The sequence below is a fragment of the Ursus americanus genome, chromosome 11, assembly GCF_024610735.1.
Source record: "Ursus americanus isolate L20-20 chromosome 11, mUrsAme1.1.p, whole genome shotgun sequence".
NCBI classification, from domain to species: Eukaryota; Metazoa; Chordata; class Mammalia; order Carnivora; family Ursidae; genus Ursus; species Ursus americanus.
Window position 1 is genome coordinate 32,175,966 of NC_142137.1, and position 14,603 is coordinate 32,190,568.

Sequence of the window (14,603 nt, forward strand, 5' to 3'; positions counted from 1 at the left end):
ACTTACTACAATTTATGCAATACTACATTCTTAGGATGTTGGAATTTTACCATATCTGGAGTCATTTTTTTCTTTTTTAAACTGTGAACCAGAAACTTAACATTTGCTGCAACCTATTGAGATTCACGTGACGATTCACTTAGACTGTAATTAAATTTCTCAGATATTTTCTTTCCAGATCCAGGAGGATGCACATTTATTGGGCACAATAACTTTGCCTCCTTTCAGTTTGTGATAAGGTGTTAAATGCTTCAGATAAGGCCAGGAAGTACCTCAAATGGTACTTCAGAGGTTTGTTTGCCTTACCAAATTTTTAAATCTTGGTATATCAGTTGGTTATCCACTCCATTACATCAGAGCAAATTCTGTTACTTCACTGCCGATAAGCAAAATGAGGCACGTTGTAATGATTTGAACAAGCCTAGTGAAGGAGCAAAAGAGAATGTAACTTGTATTTTTAATGAATATTTCCAGAAACAAATCAACAAGCTACTTCATTATTCATAAAATTACTTGGAATCTCTTAATTCCAGAAGACTCTTTGGCCTGCTGGTTAAAAGGAAATGGTTGTTTCTTTTTAGCTGCGCTCATTACTTTTCTTATCCAGACAGTGGCCTACCAGGGATGGGATGGTAGGAGTGGTCTACTACCCCTAGGATAGGAAGTAAGGGAGTGCTTTGTGTATAGAAAATTTAAGAGGAATAAAATAAAATAATAGTAAAAGTCAGTCTGCTTTTTATTATCACCATGCACTGAAAATTCTAAGCAATGCCAATGATGCTACGCCTGTCTGAAAAAACAATCTTTTGTCGGTCTAGTTCTAAACAGCTGCTGCAGTTACTGAAATTTAATAATACATGTGTAAGCTGAAAATTGACATGTTTTCCAATCACTTATTCTTTAATAAACATTGTATTCCACATGGAAGTAGTTCCAAGTCCCCTACAGGTGGACTCAGCTACACATATTTATATCAAGAATAAGCAACCGACTTCTGTTTTTTCGTTTTCATAATTGCTCGGGTATAATTATTTATTTTGAGTCTGTGTTTAAACACAGGATTACGTAGTACCTCAGGGGCTAAAGATATGAACTGAGCCTGAAGCAAGCTCAAATAATTCGCAGCCATTACAAGCTTTGGAGAATTTTACTAGATAAAATAGAAATGTATGATAAATTTTCTGGTGAAGGTATTCTTGTGTAAAATTTCAACTGCAGAAACATATGGAAGCTGCTACAATGAATCCCAGAGAACAAAGACATGGACAGTATTGCAATTTCTTGAATTTACTATGAAATGGGATTTTTATGAATCTCTGATAAACATCCTTATTTTAAAGCTTTCTATTTGCATATCTGTTTCTTAATGTGAGAGAGATACTTGAAATTAAAATAAAAAATGTTCTTTAGTCAACTATGAGTGAGGACAGATTGACAAATCTGATATATACTATATACTGATTCTGTTGACCATGAATATATGAAGATCATTTGATAAAACCATTGACAAATTTGCAGAAGTGAAGTTTCAAAGCCAGAAACTTCAGTGGAATTTATTCATCACCATGGCAGACCATTATGTAGGTATAAATATTTTTCTCCTTTTTTCAAAAAACTTAATGTACTTTAAAAAGTATTAGAACTCTTTTCTTGTATTTTATTAATTCTAAAAAGATTTTATTTAGTTATTTATTTGAGAGAGAGAGCGCGCGAGCATGGAGGGGAGGGGCAGAGGGAGAAGCAGACTCCCGCTGAGCAGGGAGCCCAACATGGGGCTCAATTCCAGGACCCTGGGATCATGACCTGAGCCGAAGGCAGATGCTTAACTGAGCCACCCAGGCGTCCCACATTTTATTAATTTTTTACTAGCACTATTTTGTATGCAAAATTTAATAATGGAAAATTGTCACTGTCTGAATTGCTTTTCTGGACATAATAATTATTTGTTGCACTTCATGATTATTGCTGAAAATACTTTTGTCTGCAAGAGAAAGAGGTTAAAAATGGTCCCTTTCAGGTGTCAAGCCACCAGGTATGCCACTGTATCCATCTTTGCAGTTTAACTCAAAACAAATAAAACATTGTTTTTAGTTCAACTACGTTTTTTAAAATTATGCCAAATAGCAATTCATTTTAATAAGGCAGACTCTTATAGAAATAGAACTACCCTTAAATACAGCTCTCATCTACTATAGATTTTAATTATGTATATAATTATTAATTTTTAATTATTATTAATTACATATATATGCTATATATTACCAAAATATATGCCAGTGATAAATATATGCTTTGTGTCTTAACTGGTTTGTACAAGCTTAGTAGGATGAAAAAAGACACGAAAAAATGCAGCCTGCTGGAATTTAGACATGAACAAACAAATTATGAAGATCTCATAACAGCTAAAAAAGATGAATCTCTAATTTAAAACCTTCCACTATTGGTGATAGTTTCACTGTTTAACTCTAGAAAATGTGTAAGGAATAAATATCTTTGACTTTTCAGAAAACAGAAAATGAGGGTAGGCTTTCAACTTAACTTACAAGGGCAGCATAACCTTGATATCAAAACAAGAATAGGAAATTATGAGGAAAAAATTAGGGGGCAGCCTCAATCATGAACACAAATAACAAAATTCTTAATTTCAGCTAACCAAACAATATGTAAAAATGATACTATATGACACATAAGTTGAGTTTGTTATAATGATGAAATGTTAACATTAGAAAACCAAATCAGAATTTACCACATAAACAGAATAAAGGGGAGAAGTTGTGTCAGAATGTTTCTGGAAAAGCAGTTGATTCAAGTCAGCATTTGTTTATGATTAAAATACATCTTTTGGCAAACTAAGAATAGAAAAGAATTTTTTTCATAGAGGCTATCTGCAAAACACCAGTAGTAGTCACCATAGACATATTGAAAGCTTTCCTTCTGAGATTAGGAATAAGGCACATGTGAGAATTATCACCACTTCTAGTCAGCCTTATCCTGGAGGCACTAGTCAATGTGGTAAGGAAAGAAAACGAATTAAAAAAATAATAAAACATATTATTTAATGTAACTTGTCTATGTAGAAAATCCCAAAGATTTACAGACAGATATTAGAATTAGATGAGTTTAACAACTATATATTTTTAAAATTGCATTTCTATGACAGGTAACAACAGGAAATAAAACTGAAAAAAAATTTAAAATAGTATAAAGTTATTTAAAACCTAGGAATAACTATCTAAAAATTGTGAAAGAAACAAAATATTTCTGAGAGACCTTAAGAAACAAATTAATGCAGGCTGATACGACATTCATAAACATTGGAAGACTCAGCATTTAAAATGTTCATTTTTTTGAAACTGAGCTTTAGATTCAATAAAATTACAGTCAAAATCCTACTAGGTTTGTATGGGTGCTTAAATGTGTGTGTGTGCGTTTGTATGCATCTGTGTATGAGAGAGAAAGGAACTTGAAGCCTGACATGAACAAACAGAAATTATGAAATATATATATATATATATATATATATATATATATATATATAGTGTATATATAATACTTTCAAGTTCATTTCTTTGCTATGTTGCTCTCCATCCCAGCTCGTTGATTTTAATTTGTTTTACTTTAGTGAGCATTAACGTACTAATCTGTTTACACATTTGCCTCTTATTATTAGATTCCAATGTTTTTTGAGGGCAAGTTCTTATATTTCTGTCTGTATTATTCCCAGTATATCACACACATGAATGAATGAGCTTTTCTACTCAACATCTTGACTCAGTGGGTAACTTCCCATTATAACCTTTTTAAAGAAAGCTTGAAATCACTCTGCTACCTTCCAGCAGAATTAAAGCCAAATTACAGTCTTTTCTTTTTTTTTTTTTTTAAGATTTTTTCTATTTATTTGAGAGAGAGAGTGAGCACAAGCCAGGGGAGGGAGGCATCAGAGGGAGAGGGAGAAGCAGACTCCCCACTGAGCAGGGAGCCCGATGCAGGGCTCGATCCCAGGACCCTGAGGTCATGACCTGAGCCCAAGGCAGATGCTTAACCGGACTGAGCCACCCAGGCGTCCTGCCAAATCACATTCTGAAAGATAAAGGAGTCTATTTTATTTTTCCATTTGAAGTAATTCACAATTTCATTTCCTGTGGCTCTCTTAATAAACACACTGCCCAAGTTTCACAAAATATATCCAGAGAGTAAGGCTCTCTTTGCTGTTGGTATTGTTTTCTTACTGTTTTCACTGTGTGTAGTTAATCATAAACATCTCTCTCAGAATTGTGTTCAGGATATGAACATCCGTGCTGTACATTTGTATTTAGATGTCAACTTCTTTGGAAGCCAAGGGTAATTTATTTAATAATAAATCTGTGTTTTATAGAAGAAAAATCTAAAAGTACATATCTTGCAGTATATTAACAGAAAATGCACCCTGTTGAAAAGGATCATGATGACTTAGAATCTAAAAAGTCGCATGAAAGAATGATATACAAGCCTGCAAGATGCTAAATAATGTGATAGAGTTAATTTTAGCTAAAGACTCGCTCATCTGAATGTTAGTTATAATTTCTAAAACTCATTTAAAAAAATATACATTATTTTAAAACTAATACAGAATGTCACCTACCTGAATGACATGTGGTCTGCTGTATTTGTTTGCATGTTTTAAAGAAAAACGATAACATTAAATTGTTTTTTTTTTTAAAGATTTTATTTATTTATTCGACAGAGATAGAGACAGCCAGCGAGAGAGGGAACACAAGCAGGGGGAGTGGGAGAGGAAGAAGCAGGCTCTTAGCGGAGGAGCCTGATGTGGGGCTCGATCCCACAACGCCGGGATCACGCCCTGAGCCGAAGGCAGATGCTTTAACCGCTGTGCCACCCAGGCGCCCTGATAACATTAAATTGTATTAATATAATTATCTTGTGCCCAAAATATCTGACTATATATTTTAGGCTAAGTTCATAGTCTCTGTTGCAAAATATTAATGACTGATACATATGTATTAATATTTATGACTATAAGGAAAATAGCTAATAATAGTGATATACTGATAATGCCCATGTTTACATTTTCTTTTTTAAAAGCAATAACCTGGTGAGTTATAAATACTATCATTACCCCTGTTTTACAGATAAGGAAACTGAGGCACAGCAAATACAGATTTGCTCAATGTGACGCAGACGGTAAGTGGTAGAGCTAGTACATAAATCTAACAGATCTGACTGCAGAACCCTCGCTCCTCACTGCCGTGCTATAGTACCTTGTACACATGAGGAAAACATAAATAAGAAAAGTTCCTTCGTGCAAGATTTCCTTTAGCTAAATTTTGCAATGGTATTCATCATTTAAAATTAGAAATCTCTAATTGCAGAATTAATCTGCATTAGTATTGAAAAACATTAGTATTACTGATGGTTACAGAGGGTCCTGAGGTTAAATAAAGACCAAAGATTTAGAAAAATTATGTTCCGATGAAGTCTGAGATTTCAGATATATCGAGTAAAATGGTTTGACATACCTCTTAATGACTATTAGCAAAAATGACCTATGTGATTTGGTTTTTTTAGAAATGACTCTGAGAACCTTGAATATAAGTTAAGTCTGCTCTGATTTATATAGACTTTTTACTCCTGCATTCAATAACACATTTGGCAGTTTTGTAGGACATAATGAAATTTGGTATAACTATGAAGATTACACCTTCAGAAACTCCAGCAGAAATATTGCAAACTGAGGGCCTCAGAGGGGAGGGGGGTGGGGGAATGGGATAGGCCGGTGATGGGTAGTAAGGAGGGCACGTATTGCATGGTGCACTGGGTGTTATACGCAACTAATGAATCATCGAACTTTACGTCAAAAACCAGGGATGTACTGTATGGTGACTAACATAATAAAAAAATATTATAAAAAAAAAGAAATATTGCAATTACCTTGGTTGTGTCAGATAAGAGAAACGACAAAAACCACAAAGAATAAACTTCATCAGCTCTTTCCTATGACAAGAGCTTTGTTATTCTTCACATCTCCGTTTGGTGTCCTGATTAATCTTACTTTTTTGGCTCTAATCTTGAATTAGTATGCATCCTTGCATAGTGAAATGTTTTAAATTTGGATCATATGAATTTAGAAGTCATTATAATTCATAGACTGAACCAAAGATTACCTTTGGCTTAAGTCCAGAGAGAGTGGAGAGCTTAGCTAAACAATTCGGCCTACACCCAAGCAGCATCTGCAGAGTTTTTGGTACCTAATTTGCAAAATCTGTGTAGCTTATTCCATTCACAAAGCTGTAGAGTGATAGAAAGCTTTTTCCATTTTCCAGCAAAATACTGTACAGGCAGCAACATGTTTATAAAAACAGCGAACTTCATGCCAGTTCATCAAGATTCTCCAGCTTCCTATTGTCAAGGGTCTCTGGACCTCTGAGGGCCTGCCCAGACATCCTTGCGCAGGTCCATCTGGAACTACAAGTTCATCTGTGGTCCCAAATCGCAAAACTGAGTATTTCAGAAATGTTTGCTCTAATCTTTGTTTTATTTTTCTCATGCACCCTGTGCTAGAATCCCTATTCATCTGTATCCATTTACTAGTAGCATGGTTTTTCTCAGTAGATAAAGTAGTTTGTCTTCTTGTCTTTAACTGGCTGAAAAAGTCCAGAGTGGGATCTCCTCCACCCCAATCCTGCCCATCTGCTTACCATATTCCGTGGCCACGTGTCCTGAATTTTTCATCTCCCATAGCTGATGTGGCCACTCTACACTTCCAAGAACTTACATAATGTTAAATCTTAGAACATTTACAAGTTGTCAGGGAACATGTACCCACCCACAAGTAATTATCTTTTTTCCCATTTTTTCCCTTTTCTTTCTTCTTTTTAAAACTTATTTCAGTTGAAGAAAGTCTCCAAGTTTTTTTTCACGACTGGAGTTTTAGGTTGGTGAAGGGAAGTACTAAATACAGTTTAAAAAGCAATGTTCTGCTAACAAATTCAGATTTTATTTTTTGAGCCATGGGAGACTATTTTTTGTTGTTTTAACAGGGACTGTAATAATCCGAGCTAAGTTTTAAGAATATTAATCTGAATACTATGTTTTGGGTGGACTAAAGAGAGAAGAGGACAAAGTCATGAAAACCAGTTATTGCTGGAAGATCAATCTGGGTGAGAAAGTAATGAAATCCTGAACTAGGGAAGTAGTAGTGGAAATGAATAGGAAGGAGAAAATTGTCAGTCGAATTGGCAGGACTCAGCAAACGAGTAAAGTTGGAGTAGAAGGAAAGTCAAAGGCAGCTGAGGTTTCAGGTTGCCTAGTTCCCTGTTTCCTACTCTTAGTGCTAATACTACCATGGAAATGTGGAACAGCAGAAGAAGGGCCGCTTTTCTGCAGTTAGTGTGCTAGTGAAATACCCAAGAAGAGGTATTTAACCAGAAAACCTAGTTATAGGATTTGAAAGTCTTTTTACTGATAGTCTGTGAAAATGGATGGAATTTCTATGTGAGAGTATGTGGTATAAAAGATAAGAGTTGCATGGGATTTTAAAATATACTTAATGGGAAAAGGATTGAGAAAGAAAAGTATACAAGGAATGACCAGTCATGGAGGTGTGAGGGGACACCTGAGAGTATACAGTCACAGAAAGCCAGGAAGGAGAGTTTCGTGCACATGTATCTATTTGGGGTTCATTGAGTCTCTTGGATAAGCAGATTAATGTTTTTAATAAAATTTGGCAAGTTTTCAGTCTTTTTTTTTTTAAGATTTTTATTTATTTATTTGACAGGTAAAGACAGCCAGCGAGAGAGGGAACACAAGCAGGGGGAGTGGGAGAGGAAGAAGCAGGCTCCTAGCGGAGGAGCCTGATGTGGGGCTCAATCCCATAACGCCGGGATCACGCCCTGAGCTGAAGGCAGACGCTTAACCGCTGTGCCACCCAGGCGCCCCAAGTCATTATTTTTTTTATTTTTTCAAATATTTTTTCTGCCTCCTCATTCTTTTCTTCGGTAACTCCCATTAAATGGATACTGGTATACTTGATGTTGTTTTCCTGGTCTTTATTCTTCAGCTTGGATCATTTCTACTGATTTGTCTTCAAGTTCACTGATTTTTATTCTGTCATCTTGAATCTGATTTTGAGCCCTTCCAGTGAATTTTTCATTTCAGTTTTCAAATCCAGAATATGCATTTGTTTCTTTTTTCTAATTTCTACCACCTTACTGAGAATTTCTGTTTCTTGATTCATGGCTATAATAGTTTCCTTTAATTCTTAAAACATGGTTTACTTTTGGGATGCCTGGGTGGCCCAGTTCGTTGAGCATCTGCCTTCAGCTCTGATTGCGATCCTGGGGTCCTGGGATAAAGTCCCGCATCAGGTTCCTTGCTTAGCGGGGAGCCTGCTTCTCCCTCTGCCTGCTGCTACCCCTGCTTGTGCTCTCTCTCTGACAAGTAAGTAAATGAAATCTTTAAAAAAGAAAACAACGTGGTTTACTTTAGTTCTTTGAACTAAGTAGCCAATTTTTAAAGTAAGTGCTTTGTATTTTTTGTCTACAGAATCCAACTTTTGGGATTTAGGCACAACCAGAGACTTTTTTTTTAAACCAGAGACTATTTATATTGACTGCTTTATTTGCTGAAGATGAGTCACACATTCTTGTTTCTTTGCCTACCTCGTAATTATTTAGTTGAAAACTGGTTAGATATACTAGATAATATATTGTAATGATCTAGATTTATTTATTTATTTATTTATTTATTTATTTATTTATTTATTTATTTATTTTCACTTTTGAAGGTTATTGTTGCTGTTGACTCTTCTTTGTTAACTTGCCCGGACAATAAATTTGTGAAATTTTTCTCCCCTGCCATTTGCATGTGCTGATGTCTCCAGTTATGCATATAGATCTATATTTATCTATATATTGTATATGTCATATATATGTATATCTCTTTTTTAACTGAGCAAAGTTTTATTTATATACATGTATATATAGTATGTCTACACACATACACACAGCATGGTTATTTTTATTTTGTTTCCCTGTGTCTGCATGACTTAGTGATTTGATAGGTTGTGTTCAACAAATTGAGCCAGTAAGGTCTCTGTCCTCTGCCAGTGAATCTCTGTGTGAGTAGGGGAGCTCATTGAAAGTTTAGGCGATTTTTAAGTCTGCTCTAACTTCAACTTTTACTTTCCAGTGGGCCTTTTCATATTTCCTCTACGCATGCACATAGCTCCAGGGTTGGCCTGCAATGGGTGACTAGCTCTGGTTCCCTCTTGTCTCCACATACACACAGATAGGAATATGCCTCAACCATGACTACAACCTCAGACTAGTAGAGCTGTTGGCTCTCTCTGTTCACCCACCTAAGAGCTCATTACTTCCAGTAAAAATGAAAGTGGTTGTCTCCCACCATTCCAAATTGAGTGAGCTCACACTTACCGTAACAGAAAAGCTGCCAGTTTTTATAGCCTACCCTACCTCTACCAAACCTCTATCCTTACTGATAAGGCAACAGGGGGTGGAGAGCAGCTCCAAGCCAGAATGCCACAATCTCTCTATTCTTACTCAAAATTCAACAGTTTTTCAAGCCTAAGCGCTTCTCAAATTGTTGTATGCCTTTGGTCAATTTTCAGAGTGTTGAAATGATTGGTTTTGTCAGTTTTATCTAACTTTATTATTTTTTTTAAAGATTTTATATATTTATTTGACAGAGAGAGAGAGACAGCCTACGAGAGAGGGAACACAGCAGGGGGAGTGGGAGAGGAAGAAGCAGGCTTCCAGCAGAGCAGGGAGCCCGATGCGGGGCTCGATCCCAGGTCCCTGGGATCACACCCTGAGCCAAAGGCAGATGCTTAACAACTGAGCCACCCAGGCACCCCAGTTTTATCTAACTTTATAACTGCATTTTAGAAAGAGGTTTTGTACTTTACTTTTAAATTTATATTTTTTCTCTACTTTAAAGTGATCTGTATGCCATAAAGGAATAGCATAATAAGAAAATTGAAAGTGACCAGGTCATTTCAAATGCCTCAATAAAAACTGTTTGAGAAGATATGATTGAGAAATGATATAGAAGGTCAATGTACTATCATTCTACATTATTCCAGGATCTACTTACTTCCCACAGAAAGAAATCTTTGACTCTAACTCTTGTAGCAATAAACTTCATTTAAAGAAGCATACTCACATCAGAACTCGTTCTTCAGGGGCATCTAGTTGGCTCAGTCGGTTGGGCATCTGCCTTCAGCTCAGGTTGTGGTCTCAGGGTCCTGGAATTGAGCCCCAAGTTGGTCTCCCTGCTCAGTGGAGAGTCTCCTTCTCCCTCTCCCTCTGCCCTTCTGCCTGCTTGTGCTCTCTCTCTCTCTCAAATAAATAAAATCTTAAAAAAAAACCCCAAAAAACCTCATTCTTCAGAGAAAGAGGAACTTACATCTCTCCTTTTCATATCAGAAAAGCTTATACCAAGAGAACCCTGGATAAGCCAATTGGAAAATAACATTTTGAACTTCCATCCACATTTTCTCAGGAGCAAACCCCTGACACAATTGTTTCTTCTTTGAGGGTGCAAAAAATCCAGTCAGATATTGTGTTCTATTCAGTTGGCCATTATAGATATTTAAAACTATTCCTTAAAGAGCAAAGCATATGGCTAAATATCAGGCAGGTCCTCACTGCTTTGTTGGTATTCTCAAAGAGGAGTTATGTGCCAAACATGTATTTTCACTAAACCTGTACACTGCATGTACACGTATAATTGGCTTCCAAGCAAGGAAAACAGCTAGAACAATTTTTGGGTGTTTTTATGAAGCTATACATGATGAAGATAGATTTTTCATTGTATAACAATTTCCCCGGCACATGTTCCTTTCAGAAGAAAAAAAAAAGTCTTGAAGTTCACTCTGTTTCATGAAACATTCCAGTCACTGTTCTGCATTGTATTATTTTACACAGAACTTATAGTCGTAGAAAAGAATGTTCATTTGTTAAAAGCTACTGAAATTGGCTAATATTATTAATACTATGGTTTGTTTTTACACAGAGTTTAATAGAAAATTTATTGTGATTAACACAAATTTAGTTGTCTGCCTTTCTCTTTTCTTTGAAATAGTCAACGCCATTAATAACGTTCCTACGGTAGAGATACGAATGTTTTTCCTCTTGCTGAATCCCCAGACTCATGAATCCAATCTAGAATGCTTATTTTAACAGAATAGTCATCTGATCTCAGTTTGGCTATCCCATACCCAGATCTCCTGGCAGCCACAGAGTAACTCTTGCTGGTACCTGTGAGAGAAAACAGAGGTTCTGTTTGAGTATGGTAGAAGATAAAAAAAAGGAACCTGGTACTGCATTTCACATCTTAAAATTTTTGGTTTTTATTTAAGAAAAGTGTTAATAAATTGGTAACTTTATTAGCATTTGAAGTCTTAGGAACTATTTTTGTAGCTGATTATAATATTACATTCTTAATAACTATATCACAACTACATTCTATTATATTTTATTACAGTGGTATTTATCATTATTAACAACTCATTATTTTTACCTCATAAAATAGCTATATATATATAATGCAGTTTTTAATAGCATTCCATAAAAAGAGAGAAAGAATAAGGATTATTGACCATCTTGGATTATTTTTCATGAATCCAGTGTCCTCTAGTATATAATTTTAGAAACTCAAGTTTATCAGTTTAAATCAAATGATCAGTCTTTGCTGATTAGAATAGTATTCTCTATTATCCAGTGTATTCCAACTCTAATTTTAGGGTATTTAGGAATTTGAGTTTGTAATCAGAAAGCTCTGTGGTGGTATATGAGTGGAGACAAAGGTCTTGTGGAACCTGGAGAGTTGTCTCTCATGTTTTAAGATACATCTTTCTAGTGGTCTCAGTTCTCTTACCCCAGAGTATTACTTTTTAGTTTATGAAAACTTTAAGTCCCGTCACTAAACCTTTACTAATTGTGTGTAACCTCCTTGGTTACACTTAGTTCCCACTGGACTATAACCAAAATTCATTCCAGTCTCTCCCATCATCTGGAAAAAGTTAGTTAAAATCTCCAGACCTTAATTATGTCTGTGAATATGTAAAATAAAAGAGTTAAACTAGATGTCCAGCTAGAACATTTTATGATTTTAGTTGTTTATATATTCTTGGAAGCAGTATCAATACACAGTGGTACCTTACTGAAGTTAAGTGAGTGAACATACTATTACCTATCTACACGTAGTTTCCTTGGCACAACCAATCCTTTCAGACTTGACAAGCTTATCTTGTTACTATGTCTAAGGATTAGTTCAACTAATATGCCCAGTCAGAACCATTTCTTCTCTCAATCACAAGGGCTCCCCAAACACAGCACTGTTTCAAATTAAGAACCCTGCCGTAGAAGAATCTCTCAATATGGTGCTGAATTGGCATGGGTCATTAATCTTAATTTCTAGACTCTCCATATAGGTAGATGTGTTTGGGATGGTTGTTCTTAAAGACAAAAGACTTAACATACAGGATGCCTGGGTGGCTCAGTCAGTTAAGCATCTGCCTTTGGCTCAGGTCATGATCCCAGGGTCCTGGGATCGAGTCCCTCATTGGGCTCCCTGCTCAGTGAGGATCCTGCTTCTCCCTCTGCCTGCCACTCCCCCTGCTTGTGCTCAGTCTCTCTCTCTCTGACATATAAGTAAATAAAATCTTTAAAAAATATATTTTGAAAAACCTTAACATCCATAGCATTAGGTAGAGCAGAGGTCAGTAGCTCTTGAACTGATTAGTAAATACCAAATAATTGAGAAATATAAAGCAGGAACTTTGGGATGCTTTGAGGAGCACACGTCAAACCACCACAGCCTCAGATGTTGTGCTAAAGAAGTAAGAGGGCCAAGAAGAAAACATTAGTCAGGTCTGGAACTCCACTCATTCCAATAATATGCCTGGCAGAGAAATTACTACCTGTTTTGCAACATAGCCTTAGGGCAAGTCTGGGCAAGCTTTGGGTGGGCAAAAAATTGGCTTCCCAAAACTGACCTGGTTTGCCAAGCCAACCCACATTCATGCCTCACACATGGAATCTTCCTTTTTCCCTCTTTTCTGTCCCCTTTTCCTTCCTACTTCCTTCTTTCCTTCCTCACTTTCTGCCTCTCTTCCTCATCCTGTAACCTCCTCCTTCTCCCTCTCCCCCCTACCCCTGCCCTATCTGACTGTTCCTCTCTTTCTTTCTTTTTCAGAATGATTTGTGGAAATGTGGAATATGTTTGTCAGACAACTGCATCAGGGACAGTTAAGTGGAAGCCAGAGGCATGAGTCTTGTGGTCGTCATAAATGCTTGGGCTTCCCCACCTCTTCATTTGTTTATGTTAGCTAAGTACTAAAACCAAGGTCTTTACTAATTTATAGTCCAAATACACATATGAGGAAATGTGTTTGTGTGTATGTGCAAGTATATATGTGTGTGAATCTGAGTTTGTGTAAACACTGATGGATGTTTTTCCAAATGAACTGATGATGACCTCTAATTTGTGGTTTAACAGAAGGAACTTTATGTCCTACTTTTTCTCTGGAGAAATTAAAAGATTACTAAGGATGGTGGTAGGGCAGCACTGTGCATATTTGTGTGTGAGTATGTGAGTGTTAGGTAATATTGGGTGGAAAATTTAGGGATATTTTCCTTTGTAGTATTCCAAATAAATCTGTTTATGTCGTGGATGGTTACTGGGAATGAATATCTTTCGTCATGAAGGCCTTCTTAATTTCCAGAAAAATCTTATAATTGTTTATCAGTAAGGTCTTTAAATAGACTTGGTTTCATTAAAAGTAATAGCTACCTTTGAGCATTTACTCTGTCTGGCATTGCCCAACACTTTACATTCTCATTTTTTAATTCTATAGATGGGCATTAACATCCCCAGAAGAAATGAGATTTGGGTAGGCTAAGCAGTTTGCCTGATGTAATAGAGCAAATACTTCGTATAACTGTTACTTGAATATAGATCTTTCTCTAGCCACAGGATACCTGCCATTGTGACATAAAGGGACTCAGATAGATATGGGGCTTATTTTAGAATTTTTCTCCTTTGATGAGAGCTTGTCTGTAAAGGTGCCTGCTTTTTGTGAACTTTAAGCTAATGTGAAAATTTGGTAATTATTATTTTACATTTTTAAAAAATCTTATAGTCAGTCTAAACATACTCATATGCCATGTATAGACATTCTTAGAAAAGGTTTTAAAGTAGATGTGAGCAGCTTTCAGATACTGAATCATAATCATAATGGTTATCTGCTTTTAAAGAGGGATGTAGCATCATTTTCTAGACTTCAGATAACTTTCAAATATACACCTAAACCTGCAGCAATATTTGGAGGTAATATTTCCTGATATATAGTCATCTTAAAGAGAATGAAGATAATAGTTAGTGCAGACCACACAGGAGTAGAGTCTGCTTGGGATGCCTGGGTGGCTCAGTCACGTTAAGCATCTGCCTTCGACTGGGTCATAATCCCAGGGTCCTTGGATAGAGCCCCGCATCAGGTTCCCTGCTCCACGAGGATCCTGCTTCTCCCTCTCCCTCCACCTGCCGCTCCCCCTGCTTGTGTATGCGCGCTCTCTCTCTCTCTC

At 36.3% G+C, this 14,603-nt stretch overlaps 1 protein-coding gene across 9 annotated transcripts in view; it reads left to right on the forward strand.

The window, feature by feature from the left end:
- Positions 1–14,603, forward strand: part of DSE (dermatan sulfate epimerase) — a 145,984-nt gene that overhangs the window by 32,970 nt on the left and 98,411 nt on the right. For all 9 annotated transcript variants that reach the window (XM_087865407.1, XM_087865411.1, XM_087865409.1 and 6 more), the window contains one exon: positions 5,130–5,181. In XM_087865407.1, coding sequence (XP_087721533.1) covers positions 5,130–5,181 — 52 coding nt within the window. The remainder of the gene's footprint in view (positions 1–5,129; positions 5,182–14,603) is intronic.